Below are 18,527 nucleotides of genomic sequence, written 5' to 3' on the forward strand. Positions count from 1 at the left end.
CTCCTTGCCTGGGAGCCAGAGTGGCTGAAGGATGAAAGTGTGACCTGGCTGCAGACATGTACTAGACCAAGTTCTCTAGCATGGAAGGTGGAGATCTCTGCTGGATTTTGTGGCTTCATTACAGGAGACAGCTGAGGGAAAAGAAGGAAAACCCATCTCTTTGTTACTCTCCCACAGCCAAGGGGCCCGCAGCACCTGGTGCTTCCCAGCTGGAGACACAGACCCTCTCCACGGCCAGCAGCCAGGAATGAATCCAGCTGAGTGGTGTCTTGCAGGTCAGGGACCCCCCCCAGATCATTCACCTGCAGCTGGATGTTCTCCCTTGATCCAGAGCTGATGGAAGTCCAGGGTGTCTCACCTGGCTCTACCTGTCCTGCTGCCCAGCCCAGCTCCTCCTGGTGCGCCCCTGAGAGGGTCATTGGCCCCACAGGATGGTGGTGACCCATGACTGTGGGTGGGGCGTCACTGTCATGGGGTGTGGGATGTTTTGGGGTGGATGGAGCTCATCCAGGGAATGTCTTGGGTGTTGTATGGGGTTCATCCTGGAACACCCTCAAGGTGTGTCTCATCCTAGGATGTCTTGGAGGGTATAGAGCTTATCCTGGGATGTCTTGGGGGGTGCGTATGGGGCTCATCCTGGGATGTTTTGTGGTAGTATGGAGGAAATCTTGGGGTGTCTCAAGGGTATAGGGCTTACCCTTAGATGGTTAGGGGCATTATAGGGCTCATCCTGGGGCCTTTTCAGGTTATGAGGCTCCTTCTGGGGTGTCTTGGGGTTATAGGGCTCATCATGGGAGGTCTTGGTGGGTGTATGGGGTTCATCCTGGGGCATCTCTAGGGTATGAGGCTTATTCTGGGATGTTTTAGGTGGTATAGGATTTATCCTGAGAAGTCTTGAGGGGTATGGCAGTCATCTTGGGGTGTATTGGAGATTGTATAGGGTTAATCCTGAGATATCTTCAAGGTATGTGGCTTATCCTGCAATGTCTTGGGGGGGAGTATGAGGCTCATCCTGAGATTTTCTGGGGGTTATAGGGCTCATCCTGGGATGTCTTGGAGGTTGTGTGGGGTTTATCCTGGGGCATCTTCAGGGTATAGGGCTCATCCTGGGATGTTCTGGGGGTTTATAGGGCTTATCCTGGTCCACCTCCAGGGTATGAGGCATATCCTGGGATGGTTTTGGTGGTATAGGACTTATCCTGAGATGTTTTGAGGGGTGTGGGTCTCATCCTGGGATGTCTTGGTGAATGTGTGGGGTTCATCCTGTGACATCGTCAGGGTCTGGGACTTATCCTGGAACATCTTAATGGGGGGGATGTGGCTCATCCTGGGATGTCTGGAGTGGTATAGGGCTCATTCTGCGGTGCCTTGGAGGTTGTATGGGATTCATTCCGGGACATCTACAGGTTATGTAGCTCATCCTGGGATGGTTTACTGGGGGAAGGGACCACTCCGCGGGGTATCGAGAGGACACGGGCTCAGCCCCCGGGCTGCGAGGGACCGCGGCCACCTCAGTCGGGCGCTGAGGGGACACGGCGCCCTGGGCTCACCCACTTCTCCCGGGGGGAGGGGACACGCTCCCCTCTCCGCCGGCACAATGGTACGGCCGGTACACCCCGTTTCCATGGTGACGGCGCGACGCCTGGAAGCGGCGGCGCTCATTGGCTGTCGCTGCCGGCGGGGGCGGGGCGAGGAGAGGCACTGTCCAATCCGAAGCCCGCCCGCAGCCGAGGCCCCGCCCCGCGGGTGAAGGCGCGGCGGGCGCTTCCGGCGGGGCGGCGCGGGCGGAAGCGGCGGCGATGGCGTCGGGCGGCGGCCGCGGGTCCCGCTCGCCCTCCCCGGCCGAGCGCCGCCCGCCGCCGTTCCCCGAGCCCTGCGGGCCGGGGGCCCCCGACAGCGACTCGGAGGGCGAGGACATCTTCACTGGCAGCGTGAGTGCGGCCGCGGGCGGCGCGCCGCCCCGGGGGCGCTGCGGGGCCGGGCCCGTGTGCTAGGGATTGCCCGGGGCGTCCTCCGGGCTTGGTGAAAATAGTGGGGAACACCCCCAAATCCCCCAGAATAAAGGGAGGGGCGATGCCTCTGGACTCCTGTCCCTTCAGGGGGAACCTCGTTGGGGGGCTGCGGAGAGGGAGCCGCGGGGCCGGGTGGGGGTCACAGAGCGGCTCCCGTGGCTGTGGGATTAAGAAAAGGCTTGTGCTCGGCTGCTCCCCCTTTCCCCGGGGTTGTAACCTCTCCATTCCTGCAGAACTACCGCCTAAGGCCGGGTTGGATGGGGCTTGGAGCAGCCTGCTCTGGTGGAAGGTGTCCCTGCCCGTGGCAGGTGGCGGAACGAGGTGGGCTTCAGGGCCCCTCACGATCATCCTGCAGTGGCAGCCACAGCTCAGCCTCTTTGCTGTGCAGCTTGTGGGGGGGAGAAGCCCCATCTGCCTTCCCCCAGCATCATCAGCTCTGGTCCCCTCAACATCCAGAGGGTTCTGGCGTGACTGCCATGCCATGAAATCTCTTCAGTTTGAGACTGAGGGTGGTGTGAGGCGTGAGGTGACAGGAGGCATCCAGTGTCCCCTGCTCGCTAGTACTTTGTGCTGGGCTGCCGTGGGGTGGTACTTGTTCAGCAATCCAGGTGCTGCTGCACAAATCCATGCTGAAGGTGGAGGTGTGAAGGGTGTCAGTGTCTTTCCTTGTTTCCAACAGCCTCCTGTGCAGGAAGTCCGGGTTGCTGAAGGCTGTTGGCATTAACTTGTGCTGGCATTGTCCCAGGTTTGCTCCAGGCGCTGACCAGCAGGCAGGAGGGGAGTTAAAACACTGACTGGTGCTTTCCTAAGCTGAATCCCTCCCTAGTCAGCCGCTGGCCTCTGGTCCTTGGGATCAGTGTCTTCATGGAGCGAGGATCTCAGCTAGAGGGGCTGCAGAAGCTCTTCCAGCAGCCTGGAGGCTGGAATGCTGTGGGCTTGATTCCCTGAGCTCTGGGAGCCTTTGCCCACCTCACCCAGACTTTTTCCAGCCTGCCTAATCCAGCTGGCAGCGCAGGAGGAGTTGGTGTCTGTGGCAGGAAGTTTTCCAGGAACATTCTGCAGTTTTCCAGCCTAGGGAGGCCTCGAGCAGGAGGTTGTGGCCATGACCAAATGAACCTGCTGGGAATGGCCTGGCCAAGCTTCTCCTGCCACTGACACAAAGCCGGAGCTGTCTCTGCCCTGCTTCTGGTGCAGCTCCTGCCTGGTGTCTGTGAGCTGTGCTTGTGTTTCCAGTGGCTTTGTAGCAGGGAAAAAGGTAGATTTAGGGGAATGTGGATAGATTGTGACATTGTGAGGGTGAAACTCTCCCACTGCTCTGGGCAAAGCAGCAGCTGGGTTGTATGTTTGGAAACCTGGGGAAGTTCAACCCTGGGCCTTGCAAGAGGAAGGTGCTGGTACCTATGGCAGGCACCAAGTCATGGAGATGGTCTGGAACTTCTCAGGACCTTTCTTTGGTGACAAACTGGAGGATGTCGTAGGTGGCTCGATGGTTTGTGGCCCATCAAGTGCCGTGGGATTTCACAGGAATCACGCGTCCCTGTGCTGGAAGGGGAGGCTGGTGAGCCACAGCAGCTTATCAGGTGCTTGGTTTTGTTGTGGAAGCCGCTGTCATAGCTGATACTTGGCTGTTCTTGTGACCTGGTGGCTTTGCTTGTCTCTGCCCTTGAAAGTTAGGAAAACACTTTCTGGGAAGCAAGGGAGGCAGATCCGCCCCGCTGCCGGCCTTCAGGTGGCTCAGCCACACCTGGGCATCGCCAGCAAGGAAGCATTTGGGTCAGACCTGAACAGAACCGAGCTGGACCTCACCTGTCTGTTGACAGAGGTTGGGTTCCTGTGTGACCATGGCCCTTTCTAGGGATGGCCCCAAGGATCAGCTCTTCCCAAACAAGTTCTGCTTCCCTGTGGCGAGCGTCAGGCTGGCGTGGCGGGACCTCTTCCCGCACATGTGATGTTAGGGGGTGCTGCATCCGGCCCCAGGGACGGCTGGTGTCACGTCATGGGCTGATCTAACGAGGCCACGGCTCCTCTGTGGCAGCAGATGGAGAAGTAGGAACAGGGTGTGGTGTTTTCATGTCTGAGGAACTAAATCTAAGGGAAACTGGGAAGCAGTTGTGGTAGAAAACCACTTTGTCCATGCGTGATGGGGTTCTCTATGAGCCTGAAGATTTCCTGGGGGAGCAGAGGAGCTGTGTGAGCCCTTTACTCATAGGTCACCACTGGTAGCAGTCCTCTTGTTGGCTTGGACACTAGTCTGAAGGACCCTGGGGGTCTGGGGGGATGTTTGGCATGGAGGGTCTCTGCTCCCTGCTCTCCATCACTGACAAGCAGAGCTCGTGCCTTTGACTGCTCTGATCCAAGCTGGGAGCAGTCCCTCCTCTAGGAAAACGTCCTAAAATACAGGAGGTCTCGCCATCAAGTGAGTGTTTCGATGGCTGTTTTGATTTTACCACCCAAAGACGCGAGCCCACCTCCAAGAAGAGCTGCCTCAGCACAGCTTCACTCCTTCAGGAGCGACGGGATCCGATGGTGCTTCCTTGCTGGAGAGAGTGCCAAGGAGCTATTGGTTCAGAGTCTCTAATAGAGCTCCATTTACTGCCCATCAAAGACCTGCTCTGTTCTCTGCTGGGACCTACAGAATAGCACTTGCTGTCCCCTTCTTCCTTGGAATATCTGTCTGCCTGCAAAATGAGGGATGATTTGGGATGCAGGCATCCATAACAGGAATGCCAAAGCAGCTCTGCCTTCTGGTGGGGAGGACTGGTTGGCATAAAAGCTCTCGGGTGGGCTGTCCCCTTGTCCCCAAGCCTGCTCCCAGCAGCCAGGATGGTCCTTTCTGGGTGGAAGCTGGCTCTGGAGTTTGCTGTGACACTTGTTGTCCTTAAAAGTGGCAGAGAGCGTGATGCTGAAGGGTGGGTGGAAAGGCACAGGGTGGGGTGATGAGGAGGGTGACATGTTTGCTCCTCTATCTCTCAGTGCAAATGACCTTGTGTCTTTGTCCTTTTAATCCTCTCACAGAGCAATTCCCCAGCCCCCAAAGCAGAATCTCCTCTCCCTGTGAGCAGCTCCTCCAAAGAGAACGGGGTTCATGTGGAGCAGGATGATCAGGACCTATTTGCGGGTGAGTCTGTGTGTGCTGGGCCTCTCTCAGCTCCAGGCCTGGAGTGGTAGTCCTAAAATATCCATAACCAAAAGCAGGTCATAAGTCCTTATCTCTAACTCATGTTCAAGTCTGCTTGCTCTGATGTTGTATTTGGGAAGGTCGGAGCAGCCTCCTCCAGGTCTCTGGGATAATCCTGCCACAGGACTAACTGTTTGGGAGCTGAAGAGGATTAAAATGGGGGTTGCTTTTGTTGTCTTAAGCCCTGAGGTGGTGAGTGTCTCCTCAGAGGTGAAGGATTTTCCTTCTCCACCTTCTCCTGACTCTGTGCCAGTGAAGGAAGCGTCTCTAGTAGAGACCTGGCTGTTCCCAAGGAACAGGAAACACAACCCCCCTCAGCAGGGGAAAATGAGGAGGGTCAGACATTCCCCAGCCCTGGCATGGTGGGCTGAGAGTCGATTCTGGATACATCTGCTAAGAGGTGGAAGTTTTTACATCCTCCAGGTGGAGAAGTGGCCCAGGAAGGAGCCTTCCTCCCAGGCTAGCCTGTGTGCCAGGTAAAATCCACCTTGGCTTTAGCTGCTGCAGGGTGCAGCTCCTCTAGCACACAGCAAGGAGGTGATCAGCGAGAGGTGATGCCTGGCTCCTTCTGGCATAAGAAGTTCATTGGATTAACATAATGTTCTCCAGCAGGATCAATCAAATGCTCTTACTGCAGTGCCGATGCTTTGTTGTGCTCTTCCCAGTGCTTACAGGTGTCCTCCCTATGGATTTCTTTGCTAATTAAGACTGCTGTTACTCCCCAGATCCCATGAACCAGAGAATATTGCGATTGCCTTTCCAGAAACCCCAAGAGGGAGGCTGACCCTTGCAAACTTCTCTTGACAGATGCCACTGTGGAGCTGTCCCTTGACAACACTCAGAACAACCAGAAAAAGGAGGTGGCCAAAGCATTCAATCCTTCACCCTCATTAGATGTAGCTGCAAGTTCTTCTAGAAGCCTTTCAAAGAGCTATGAGGAGGTGAGCATTGCTCTTCCAAATTGTCCTGCGGGTTTCAAACTGTCTTTGGCAGGAACGTGTCCATGAATCTTAAATGATGTCATTAATATGTAATTGCCTTATTGAATGCCCTGATTTGTATCTCGGGCCATCCATCTGAGACTGATACCACTGGAGTGGGGCTCAGGTCAGCTTGGTGGCCTTCCTGCTCGTGTGAAGGTCCAGATTGCTTCCAGAGCTGTAACAGTGGTGGATCTGGTCCTCAGGGTCCAAGCTGCGAATTGGAGCTCTGCAGTTTCATCTTGGGGCTGAGCAGTTTATGCATCAGTCTGGGCAGATAGCGGGGTAGGAGCAACAAACCAGTTTGGGATCCTTGCCTGGACACGATGAGAAGCTGGAAGGCTTTATAGAATGGCCCTGGCCAGACTGAGGTGCTAGAGTTGCCCTGGCAGAGGGACAAGCTCACTGTAATGGTTTGGGGGGGTTGAACCCTGGTTTCCTGGCTTTGACTTGCTGTCCCTGTGTGCTGTCTCCAAACAGCTGGAAGAAGAGGAGCGGGAAGACAAATTTGACCTGACTGTGGGAGTGAGTGACCCGGAGAAAGTTGGTGAGTTACTGTTCTGCACGGTGAACAGGGTTAGAGGAGCCAGACTTGGCCCTGCAGCTCTGGCCTATCTCTAAGCACAAACCTGATCCCGGAGCAGTGTCCAAGGCTTCCTCCAGCATCCTAAAGAAATGATGCTGCACAAAGCCCAGGGTGAGAAGAAGCAAGGCAGAGGCAGGTTCTGGAAAGCCTGGAGCTGGGTTTTTGGGATTCTTGGTGCCTGACACTGTGGTGACCAGCACTGCCCTGTGTGGAGCTGGCACGGGGTAGGCAAAATTCCCTTGACCTGAAACTAAGTGCATTATTCCATGCTCTGGCACATTCCCTGGAAGCTGTGCTTGCCAGAAGAGCTACTCTGGCTTCAAAATGAGAAGCAAGAGGGTTTCTGTCTACTGAAAGTGGGGTCAGATTGTCATGACCAGCCACGTGGAAGTTCCTGGGGTGCAGAAAACCCAAGATGACATCTGATCCCAGCCAGCAGAGCAGCCTCACGAGTGGCAGCTTGTTCCCACTCCATGCCTCGTGATCTCTGGAGCTGGGAGATGTAAATCAGACGTATCTTAGGGGTAGCACCAGAGCTCGGAGGATGCCCTGCAGATGAACTGCCAGGTGAACAAGGGGATTTCTGTGTGAGCTGGAGCAAACTGCCTGTGGTGTTCCAGGATCCAGCCCCATCCAGCCTGACTTGCATCCCGTGAATAGACTGTTTCATGTGCCCCACAGCCTCCGAATTGTTGGGGTCTGAGCAGATGTGTGGAGCCAGCCCAGACGCTGCTGGCGCAACAAGCGCCCGATTGTCAGCGCTGGCTCCCGTAGGAAGCCTGGGGAGGGATAAGCAGGTTGGGAAGTGGCTGCTGGGCAGGAGTCCAGGGCCACGCAGCGGGATGCTGCCTCTGGTTCTGCAGGAGGATCCATGCTCCGTCAGACCCAAAATCAGGATCACTGAGGTAGGAAAAGGTCAGGAGCCTTGTGCTTTGTGTTCAGGGAATAGTGGAAAGTGCTGATGTTGTGATCCCCAACACCTCGTTTCTGTTTTCCACAGGGGATGGCATGAATGCCTATGTAGCCTACAAAGTGTCAACACAGGTATGTCTAACCCCTCTGTGTCCAATTCTCCATTATTTTTCCATGCTTAAAGGCAGCTGGACTGTCTACCCTTAGCCAAGCCAGCAGTGACCTAAATAAACAGGAGGCCTGAATGCCTTGTTCTGTGGATTCAGGAGTTATAATCCACAAAGGATGAGCCTCACTGAGGAATAGGGTTGGGATCTCTTTGAAAGGAGACAACCAGTTAGCTCTTTGCAGTCCTGGCTGGTAGGGATGCTCAGCATTGGAGGGAGCAGCAGGAATGAGATCCATTGGGAGAGTCCCTGAGCTGGGGCTGCTGCTGAAGGTTCTGTGCCAGTGCCAGCATCAGATTGAGCTGACCTGAGCTCAGCACTCGCTGCAGAGCTGCAGCTGTGATTGCATTCATGTCAGGACCTGTTCCCCTCAGTTTCCATGAGAAATGCAGCTCCTGGAGTGCTTTGGAGTCCTGCTCTGGGCTCTGGAAAGTTGATCCAGCTGCCTGTACTACGGCTGCTGGGCTACAGGCACCCTGTGGTCTGAAGAAGAGACTAGAGGACTTGTTATCCTTAATTCCTGCTCTGCAAACTCAGTCCGAAGCACTGGTGGCCCCTGTAGTCCTTAGGTGATGTGAGGGGTGTGTCCCTGTTCCCATGTGGAGCAAGGATGATGGGATTAGGCAGTGGGCAGGCCTTACTAAGCAGCCCATGGCTGCAGGAGCAGCTGCTTGTTATTTAGTGCCATTAATGCTGCTGCTGGCTCCAAGGAGAACCCAGCTGGGAGGGAAACTCTGGAAAACCTGGGCCAAAACTTGCCCTGTTCACTGGTCACCTCTTGCAGAGCTGGTGCTGTCCCACTTCACCCCAGAGGTGCCAGCAGGCAGAGCTGGCAGGGCCAGGCTTCGCTGGGGGAGTGTGACCCAAGTGTCATCTCTCCCCCAGACCAGCATGCCGATGTTCAGGAGCAAGCAGTTCTCAGTCAAAAGGAGGTTCAGTGACTTCCTGGGGCTCTATGAGAAGCTGTCGGAGAAGCACGCCCAGAATGGGTTCATTGTCCCTCCGCCGCCTGAGAAGAGCCTCATAGGTGAGTGAGGAGCTGCACAGCTCCAGTGCTGGTCCTTCACAGCTCTCATGGGTCCTTCTGATGGTGAGCTCTGAGCCTGAGGACAGGCCTGCAGCAGTCTCAGAGCTGACAGGGAAGCTGCAGAGCAGCCAGGGAAAATAATCTGGGTTTTGTAGCACAGGCAAAGCTTTGGCTCCATACTTGGAGCTCTGGACTTAAATCCTTGATGGAATTCACAGCCTCCACACCTGCTTGGTGAAGAGTAAAACCTCTGGGGTGTCACTGAATTGCTGTTCACTTGAGTCCAGCCCATTGTTTTGCCTCTTTCCTGCATGTCAGTTCCTTGGGTATAAGCAGATTTCAAATTTCCAAAGTCTAATTCCTGTTGTAAGATTCCTCTCCTCCACTGTCACCTTGATAGTCTGTAATAAACCACTTTATCGTGCGTGTGGAGTTTAGAGCAGCTCATTAATCACATCTTCCTTCTGTGCTAGGCATGACCAAAGTGAAAGTTGGGAAAGAAGATTCCTCCTCTGCAGAGTTCCTAGAAAAACGTCGGGCTGCTCTAGAGAGGTACGACCCCACTGGCTGTCCCTGAACTGAGTGAGGGACCTCAGAGAGGTCTGGCAGGTCTGGTCTTCATGGTGGCATCACCAAATTGCCCAGGGAGGTAGGAAAACTGGTGGGTGAATTAGAACAGTGGTTGGCTTTGATTTCCAGCTTTCCAGCTGCTGTTCTGGAGTAAATACCAAGCTGTGATGTTGCTGTGATGGCTCAGAGCCAGCTTTGCTACAGCCAAAGTAACTCCTGGAGTTGTTTCTCCCACAGGTACCTACGGAGAGTGGTCAGCCATCCAACCATGCTGCAGGACCCGGATGTCAGGGAGTTCTTGGAGAAGGAGGAGGTGAGTGGTGTGGAGTAAGGTGTCCTTGGAAGTGCTGAAGGAAGTGGTACTTGAGCAGTTAGTGGGGCAGGCAGCGGGAAGTGGCAGAACCCTCTAAGAGTGGGAATGGGAGTGGGAACTGGTGTTGACTCCAGGTGCCCACCAAAGCTGCTAAACCATCCCCTCCTCTGGATGGGAGGGAGAAAATAAGCAAAAGGCTCGTGGGTCGATGTAAGGGCAAGGAGAGATCACTCAGCAGTTGCCTCATGGGCAAAACAGAGTCATGGAATGGCTTGGGCTGGAAGGGACTTTAAAGCCTATCTCGTTCCACCCCCTGCCATGGACAGGAACACCTTCTGCTACACCAGGTTGCTCCAAACCTCATCCAGTTTGGCCTGGAACACTTCCAGGGACGGGGTAGCCACAGCTTCTCTGGGCAGCCTGTGCCAGGGCCTCCCTACCCTCACAGGAAAGTAGTTCTTCCCAATATCCCATCTAATCCTGCCCTCTGGCAGTGGGAAGCCGTTTCCCTTTGTCTGGTACTGCAGGCCCTTGTCCCCAGTCCCTCTCCAGCTCTGCTGGGGCCCCTTTAGGCCCTGGAAGGGGCTCTGAGCTCTCCCTGGAGCCTTCCCTTCTCCAGGTGCACACCTCCAGCTCTCCCAGCCTGGCTCCATCTCCTATGGCAAAGCAAACTTTTCCATTCCTTTCCAGCTCCCAAGAGCCGTAGGCACCCAGACCTTGAGTGGAGCAGGAATAATGAAGATGTTCAACAAGGCCACGGATGCTGTCAGTAAAATGACCATCAAGATGAACGAATCGGACATCGTAAGTGTCGGGGCACCTCTGGGCTGTCCCTGCCCTTGCTCCGGAGCCCTGTGCTCTCCCCTGCTCCGGCTTTGGGTGCAGAGAAAACCCCACCTGTGGGAATCAGCTCTGGCTTTCCCCACTGCAGTGGTTCGAGGAGAAGCTGCAGGAGGTGGAGTGCGAGGACCAGCGGCTGCGGAAGCTGCACGCCGTGGTGGAGACGCTGGTGAACCACCGCAAAGGTGAGCGTGGGGACGGCCGCACCTGCGCCGTGCCCGGCGGGACACCAGGGCCACGTGTCCCAGGGACACTTCCAAGGAGGTGGGACAGTGCTATGAAGGACTCTCTGTCCCTTCCTCCTGAGAGACAGATGTAAAATGGTCACCCCAGTTCTGTCCAGCTCCACAAGCTTGGGGTGGTAGCGTGGAAGGGAACCTGTGTCCTGTGGGATCATAGAATCCCAGGATGGCTTGGGGCTAAAGGGACCTTAAAGTCCATCTTTTTCCAACCCCCGCTGCCATGGGCAGGGACACCTTCCACTAGCCCAAGGTGCTCCAAGCCCCGTCCAACCTGGCCTTGGGCACTGCCAGGGATCCAGGGGCAGCCACAGCTGCTCTGGGCATCCTGTGCCAGGGCCTCCCCACCCTCACAGGGAATAATTCCTTCCCAATATCCCATCCAGCCCTGCCCTCTGGCAGTGGGAAGCCATTCCCTGTGTCCTGTCCCTCCATGCCTTGTCCCCAGTCCCTCTCCAGCTCTCCTGGAGCCCCTTTAGGCACTGGAAGGGGTTCTGAGCTCTCCCTGGAGCCTTCTTTTCTCCAAGCTGATCAATCCCAATTCCCTCAGCCTGTCCTCATGGGAATGAAGGCTCTGTAGCAAGCCTGAGCAGAGCTGACCTTATTTATTCCTTCTGAGACATCCTCTGGGAGTGGAAATGTTTTCCTTCCTCTGGATGTTTTGACTGACTTCTGCGAAGCCCTGCCTGTCCTCCCACTCGGCTGCTCCCCTTCTCCTCGTGGCTGGAAGCTGCTGGCTCGGACTGAGCCAGTGCTGGCTCTTCCAGCTGATATCTCCTGGAGCTGTGGAAAGGCAGCTGCCTGGGCTGATCTCTGTGCTGGGGAGCACCTGGTGCAGCCAGGCCCATCTCCTGACCCTCATCCCGTTCCCCAGAGCTGGCACTGAACACAGCCCAGTTTGCCAAGAGTCTGGCTATGCTGGGAAGCTCGGAGGACAACACGGCCCTATCCCGGGCGTTGTCCCAGCTGGCTGAGGTGGAGGAGAAGATTGAGCAGCTGCACCATGAACAGGCTAACAACGACTTCTTCCTCCTGGCTGAGCTCCTGGGGGACTACATCCGCCTGCTCTCAGTTGTAAGGGTAAGGAGTCCTTTGCTCTTGCTCCTTGTACCCATCTTAGGCTTAGGGATGCCAGGAGATCTTCCAGACTCAAGCACAGGACATGGCAGAGGGCACACAGGGCATGGCCTCTTCAGGCAGAGGGAAAACTTGCTGGTTGTCCAGGTGTGCACTGCTTAGGTTGGAAGATGGTTGTAGGCGAGGCCTGGCTGTGCTGCTGTTCTCCAGAGAGGATGAGGAGCAAGTTAATGACCCCAGCCCTTCCAGAGGTGAAGGCTGAAGCTGTGAGCTGGTAACCTGTGATGCAGGTGGTGAAAACAGACCTGCCAAGTGCCTGCTGGGACAGAGCCTGAGTCCTGATGCTCCTGAACTTGGGCATCAAATCCACACAGCCCATCTGGTGCACTGGGAAGAAGCAACCCATGGCAGCAGCGAGTCTGGCAGGCTGACCCCTTCCTGCCCCAAACACACCCTGCCTCAGAGGCCAGAGCACCATATCCTTGGTGCACTGGTCCTTATGGGATGCTCCAGAGCAGGACCCAATGTCTGTTCTGGCTCAGCTTTGGTCCAGGACCCCCAGTGTCCCCTTGTCAGGAGAGCCCCTTGGAGCCGCTTGGTGCAGCGGTAGCGCAGAGCTCGACTCTGCCCCTCCTGCCCTCCAGGGAGCCTTCGACCAGCGCATGAAGACCTGGCAGCGGTGGCAGGATGCCCAGGCCATGCTCCAGAAGAAGAGGGAGATGGAAGCCAGGCTGCTATGGGCCAACAAACCTGACAAGCTGCAGCAGGCCAAGGATGAGATCTCGGAGGTAGGGAATGGAGCGTGGGGTCTCTGCTCTGCTCCTGCCCTCCGTGCTCCAGTGGGGGACCTTCTGGGCTGGGCAAGGAACCTTCTGGGCTGGGGAAGGAACCTTCTGGGCCAGGGAGCACCTCCTGGGCGGGAGGGACGGGTGTCTTGTGGCCAAGTTGCACCAAGGGCTTAGCCAGCCTTGAGCGAAGCTGCAGGAGGGGCCGCTCGTGGTCCCACCTGCTGTGGCTTCCATGCCAAGGTGGTGACAAGGGCTGGAAGCACCAGGCTCTGCTCCGGTAACACCTCTCCCATGTACAGTCGTGGCTCCGAACCCCCGTGGAGAAGGGGGCAGGAGTTCCTTCCCCTGCCCCGAAACAGTGCACTTCCTGTCTCCGCAGTGGGAGTCCCGGGTGACACAGTACGAAAGGGACTTTGAGCGCATTTCTGCCGTCATCCGCAAGGAAGTGATACGGTTTGAGGTACGTTTAGGGCAGCCCTCGGCGCCTTGGGGCTGACCGGGCCTCCTGCCCCTGCTCCTGGCACAGCAGCATCCCTAAATCCTGACCTGTGGGAGCTGGGGCATCACTGAGGACTTTTGGCTGAGAGGGGGCTTCCCCACAGGGGCTCCGTTAAAAGGAAGGTGGGTGGGCAGAGATCCTCTGTGGCCCTTGTGCTGGTCTCCTCGTGGGACCCCAGGAGGAACAGGAAAATCCCGGTGGTTTCTCCTTCCCCCTCCCAAAATCTGGAGGGTTTTGGTGGTTGGTCCAGCCTCATGCCCATCTGTTGCAGAGAGAGAAATCTAAGGACTTCAGAAACCACGTCACGAAATACCTTGAGACGTTGTTGAACTCTCAGCAGCAGGTGAGTGGTCCCTGATGTGGTTTTACCTCCAAGTTCAGGCCGAGCTTGTGAACCTCTCAAGCATGACCCCCCACTGCAGCTCCATCCTGAAGGCCCCTGACTCTCTCCCTCTCCTCCCTGCAGCTGGTGAAGTACTGGGAAGCGTTCCTGCCCGAAGCCAAGGCCATTTCTTAATTGGACCGAGCAAACAAACCTGAATTTTGCCTTTTTTTGGTTGTTTTTTTTTTATATACACTATACCTCCTCCTCTTTTCCACGTGAGCGACCCCTCGTTCCACATGCTGGAGCTGGTAGAGGTGTCACCCCCAGACGAGCAGCTTGCGAGCCAGTAACTCTTCTAACTGTATATTTTTCATTTAGCAACATATATTTTCTTACTGAAGAGAAACTAGTTTCCTGCTTCCAGACCAGACCCGCAGCCAGGGGGTTAATGAGATCTGGCAAATATCTATTTTTCAGGCTGGGTTTTAAGGCTCTAATGAATTATCTTACTCCTGCAGTGCCATTAAAATTCTGTAATAAAACTTCTATCAGGGCAAACAGGCTCTGGGTGTTCGGGATGGGAGCAGAGAGGGGTAAGGGCACATCCCGTGGATGGTGAGGGAGGCAGCGGAGCCTCCCCCGTGTTGTGACGGGACAGAGGTGACCTTGGACACTGCTCTGGCCACCTGTCCCGGCTCTTGATTAGGCTTTGGCTCTCTGCCTTTCTCTCAGCGGGAGCCGTTTTTAGGATCTGAGCTCAGCGGGGTTCTGTAGCAATCCCACTTCGGCGTGTGGTGCTCCTACCCCCCTTACTCGGGCGTGGGTTTGCGCCTTTTCCCCGTCCCCAGCCTGGCGTGGGGATTGTATCAAAACCGATACCCTTCCTGCCGTAAAAAAGAGAAAAGGCAGCTTGGGCTGACTTCCCACTTTCCTTTCCCCTTATCCCTGTAAGCCGGGTCCCTGCGGCGTCTCCGCTGCCCCCTCCCCCTGTGCTGGCCTGGGGCCGTCCCCGGGCTCTCCGGGGACCGTGTCCCCGCCGTGGGCGCCCGGGGCGGTCCCGCCCCGCCCGCGGCCCGCCCGCCCCGGGCCATGATCGCCGTCTCCATCCCCGCGGCGGAGCCCCCGCGCAGCCCCGAGCGGGCGCACACGGTGAGCGCCGGGGCCGTGCGGGGCTCGGGGTCCCCCCGCCGGGGGTGCGGGCTCGGCTGCCCCCAGGGACGGGTGGGGGGCGGTGTCTCCCTCTGCCCCGGGCGCTGGAGGTCTCCCCGCTGTCCCCAAGCGTCCCCCGGCTGGCCCGGGAGTGCGGGTCCCCGCCTTCCCCCGGGGGTCCCTGCCGGGGGAGGTGTCCCTGGTCTGGGGGTGCCCAGGTTCCCGCGGGGGAGTCAGGCCGTGCTCCCGGGGGGATTTGGTGTCCTGCGTGCTCTGGGAGCGGAGGTTGCTGCCTGTCCCTGCGGAGTGCTGCCGGCGGCGCACGCTGACCCTCTGCTTTAAAGGGGGTCGTCCCTGCTCCGGGGGTCCCCTCTGGGCCCGGCTGTGCGGGATGATCCTGCCTGCCCCCATCCCCGTGGCTGCGGAGATGGGGGTGTGACGGTGGTTCCCCTTTTCCAGAGGGATTGGGGGGTTCTGCCTCCACCCTGACCCAGGGGGGTGGAGGTCTCTGCCTGTCGCGGGGTGTCCCGGCCGGTGGGAGCACAGACCCTGTACCTTTGGAAGGGGGAGAGGTCCCTGTAGCCCCCATGGTTGGGGGTTCCCTTCCTTCCCCGGGATGCCCCACCTGCCCTGGGACTGGAGGTCCCCTGGTTCCCCCAGGCGACCCTGAAATGTCCCAGCCTCAAGGGTTGGAGGTCCCCAAGTACCCCTGGAGGGTCCCCACTTGCCCCAGGGGTCTCTGCCTGCCGTGGGTCCTTGCCGGGGGCACCCTCTGCCCTTGCAAGCGGGAGTGTTCCTGTCCTGCGGGTCCCCTCTCGGCCCGGGGGTGCAGGGTCCTGCCTTGGCTCCGGGGGTCCCCACATCCCGGGAGTGCCTCCACCTGCCCCAGGGGTTGGAGGCTCCTCCTGCCTGCCCTGGGATCCTGTTCTGGGGTCCTGTCGCTCACACGGGGTCCCCATCTGCCCGGGAGGGTATCTCCATGTGCGTCAGGGATTGGGGGTCCCCAAGTGTCGCTGGGGAGCCTCACTTGTCCCAGGGCTAGCCCAGGGGCCACCCTCTGTCCCTGATACTGGGGGTGTTCCTCTACCCTGGGAATCCCCTCTGACCCCAGAGGGATACGGGGTCCCTGCATATCCCTGGGTACCCCCATCTGCCCCAGGGTTGTGTGTCCCACATCTGCCCCGGGGGTGGCATGTCCCCAGGTGTCCCCAAATGTCCGGGAGTGGCTGTCCCTGCCTGCATCCAGGGGATCCTGGGGTGAGAGGGAGGGAAAGACAGTGACCCTCTACCCCTGGAAGGGGTAGGGAAGGGGAATTACTGGCGAGGGTGTCCCCTCTGTTCCCGGGGGTCGTTGTCATACCCCTGTGCCCCCAGGATGGGGATGTGTCCTTCCCCCAGGAGTGCAGGATCCAAGTGCCCCTGAGGGGTCCCTGTCAGAGCACTCTTTACACCTGGAACGGCAAGGGCAGGGCGGTCCCTGGCCCACGGCGTCCCCTCTGGCCTCAGGGTGTTGATGGGTCCCTGTCTCTCTCTGGGTGCCTCCTCTGACGGTGCCTGCTTGCCCTGGATGGTGGAGGGTGTGGGGCTCCTAACATGCCCACCGGGGTGTCCCCACATCCTCCAAGTGCTTTGGGGATTCCCAGCAGTCCTACCTGCTCCCTGGGGTCCCAGCTATCCAGGTGAGTGAGGAGGCAGGGGGAGAGAAGGGCAGATGGAACCATCTGCCCTGAGGAGGAGAGGTCCTCATGGATCCCTTTCTGGGGAGGGGGACACAAAGCCCTTGAAGGGGAGGGGATGGGGGTGCCTGGCCCAGGGGTGATGGGCAGAGGTCCCCACAGGGTTTCTTTCTGGGGTGGCTCCTCTGCCTTTCTACTTTGGGGGGTTCCCTGTGGCACTGTGGGCTGGAGATCCCTGTCTGTCCTCAGGGGTCCACCCTTGAAAGCAGGGGGTGTCCCTGCCCTGGGGGATCCCCACTGGCCCTGGGGAGTGGAGTGGGGGGACCTCTGGTCTGGGGGTTCCCTCTGGCCCTGTGGGGAAAGGAGGGGTTCTCCTGCCTTCCCCAGGAGGGATCTGTCCCTAGGTAGGGGGCCTCACCTGCCTTGGGGAAAGATGGGTTGTCTCCCTCTGTCCCACTGGTTTGAGGTCCCCATGTGCGCTTCCTGGTGTCCCTGCATACCCCAAGGTGTTGGGGGTCCCTACCAGCCCCGGGGTCCCAACTGTCTGGCGGGGTTTGGTGGGGGTTGGGATGTCACACCTTGCTGTGTTCCCCTCAGGAGGGGAGAAGGGTGTCCCATCTGCTTTTGGGGCTTGGCCTGGTCCCATAGTACCCCCATTGGCCATAGGGTGTTGGGGGGTCTGCCCTGGAGGTTGGGGGACTCTGCCTGTCCTGGACAAGTGGGGGTGGAGGGTCCCAAGTGTCCTCCCCAGGTGTGTGAGTTAGAGGCTCCTACCTCCCCTGGGAGACTGATGGGGATGGTGAGGGTGGAGAGGATGGTGAGGGCGATGAGGCTGTGGCTCATGAGGATGGTGAGAACAACGAGGATGGTGAGGCTGGGGCTGATGACAGGACGCGGTGTCTGTCCCTGTTGCAGGTGTTCTGGGTGGAGGTGCTGTGCAATGGCCGGCGGCACACGGTGACCAAGCGCTACAGCGAGTTCCAGGCGCTGCACAAGCGGGTGAGACCCCCCAGCTCCACAGGAAGGGGACATGGGAGGCCTGGCCTCGTCTTCTGTGGCCTGCCCTGATGCCCCACACTCTTCCCCAGATCAAGAAGACCTGCAAGGTCCCCGACTTCCCCCCACGCCATGTCCCCAACTGGATGCCCAAAGTGCTGGAGCAGCGCCGGCAGGGCCTGGAGCTCTACCTGCAGGTGAGGAGCATACGGCAGGTTTGGGGTGGGTTTTTTGGGGTGAGGAACGCATGCTGGTGGGTTTGGGATGGGTTTTTGGGGTGCTGACCCCCTTGGAGCACTGCAGGGCGTGCTGTACCACAACAAGGAGCTGCCCCAGGATGTCCTGGACTTCCTGAAGGTGCGGCGATGCCAGCAGATCCCCAAGGCCAGCAGCCCCCCGTGAGTAGATGAGTCCTGCCGGCACCATGGTTATCCCTCATGGCACCGGGATTGTCCCCCTGGCCTGTGTTAGGCACCCCACGTCCACGGGGCTGGGGACAGTGGGGACAGGCTGAGGGCTGATGTCCCCTCTTCCACAGCAGCACCAGACTCCGGCCCTCCCAGCGCCCCATCGTCGGCTTCTGCTCCGATCCCTACGTGCGGCCACACGGCACTGGTAAGGAGCAGGGCCGTGGAGCAGGTCTCCAAAACCTCCAGAAGTCTCTTCTGGGCCCCACAAAGGTGCTTCTCCTTTAATGGGGCCCAGGAGGGAACAAGTTGTTCCAGCTGTTGCCCTTTCCTCGCAGACCTGCTCCCCAACACCGTCCTCATTGGGGTCCTGCAGGGCCTCTACCTCGCCCCGAGCTGTGTCCCTGGCCAGGCAGCACCCCGAGCTTCTGGAATGAGTTCCCAGACACCCACCCAGCACCCAGGGACGCAGTGGTGAGGAAGAGATCCTTGTGGTGAAAACTCACTCCTCCCTTCTGGGCTGGGGCAGGGAAATGGTGGGAGAACCCAAGGGGACAGTGGGAGAAGCCAAAGGGATGTTGGGAACTGCTCTCCCACCACCATGCAAAGTGCCTTTGTTGGGAGAGCAGGAGCTCTGCCTTCCCCCGTGCTGTTTTGGGCTTGCAGTATGAGCCTTTGGATGCTGAACGGTGCTGGAAAACCTCTCTGTGTCCAGGCTTTGGTGCAATAAATCTCTTGGATTTGACTGACTGGCAAAGTGCTGTGCTGTGGAATTCTGCAAAGCAA

General features: G+C 58.1%; 2 protein-coding genes across 2 annotated transcripts; both read left to right on the forward strand.

Annotated features, from left to right (window-relative positions):
• Window positions 1–1,783: 1,783 nt before the first annotated feature.
• On the forward strand, window positions 1,784–14,071 carry SNX1 (sorting nexin 1). Its single transcript, XM_032122381.1, has 15 exons — window positions 1,784–1,931; window positions 5,028–5,130; window positions 5,998–6,131; window positions 6,651–6,717; window positions 7,757–7,800; window positions 8,721–8,862; window positions 9,336–9,414; window positions 9,670–9,745; window positions 10,436–10,549; window positions 10,677–10,770; window positions 11,699–11,904; window positions 12,546–12,689; window positions 13,069–13,149; window positions 13,460–13,531; window positions 13,655–14,071. Exons 1-15 carry the CDS (start codon window positions 1,800–1,802, stop codon window positions 13,703–13,705), a joined length of 1,539 nt encoding a protein of 512 aa, XP_031978272.1. The 5' UTR covers window positions 1,784–1,799; the 3' UTR covers window positions 13,706–14,071.
• Window positions 14,072–14,566: 495 nt separating this feature from the next.
• On the forward strand, window positions 14,567–18,498 carry SNX22 (sorting nexin 22). The gene is given in 7 exon segments (XM_032122383.1): window positions 14,567–14,662; window positions 17,254–17,337; window positions 17,427–17,531; window positions 17,638–17,732; window positions 17,873–17,949; window positions 18,080–18,141; window positions 18,143–18,498. Coding segments are annotated over 7 exon segments (519 nt in total). The 5' UTR covers window positions 14,567–14,602; the 3' UTR covers window positions 18,179–18,498.
• Window positions 18,499–18,527: the final 29 nt, after the last annotated feature.

This window comes from Corvus moneduloides, chromosome 13 (genome assembly GCF_009650955.1).
Source record: "Corvus moneduloides isolate bCorMon1 chromosome 13, bCorMon1.pri, whole genome shotgun sequence".
In the NCBI taxonomy this organism is placed as follows: Eukaryota; Metazoa; Chordata; class Aves; order Passeriformes; family Corvidae; genus Corvus; species Corvus moneduloides.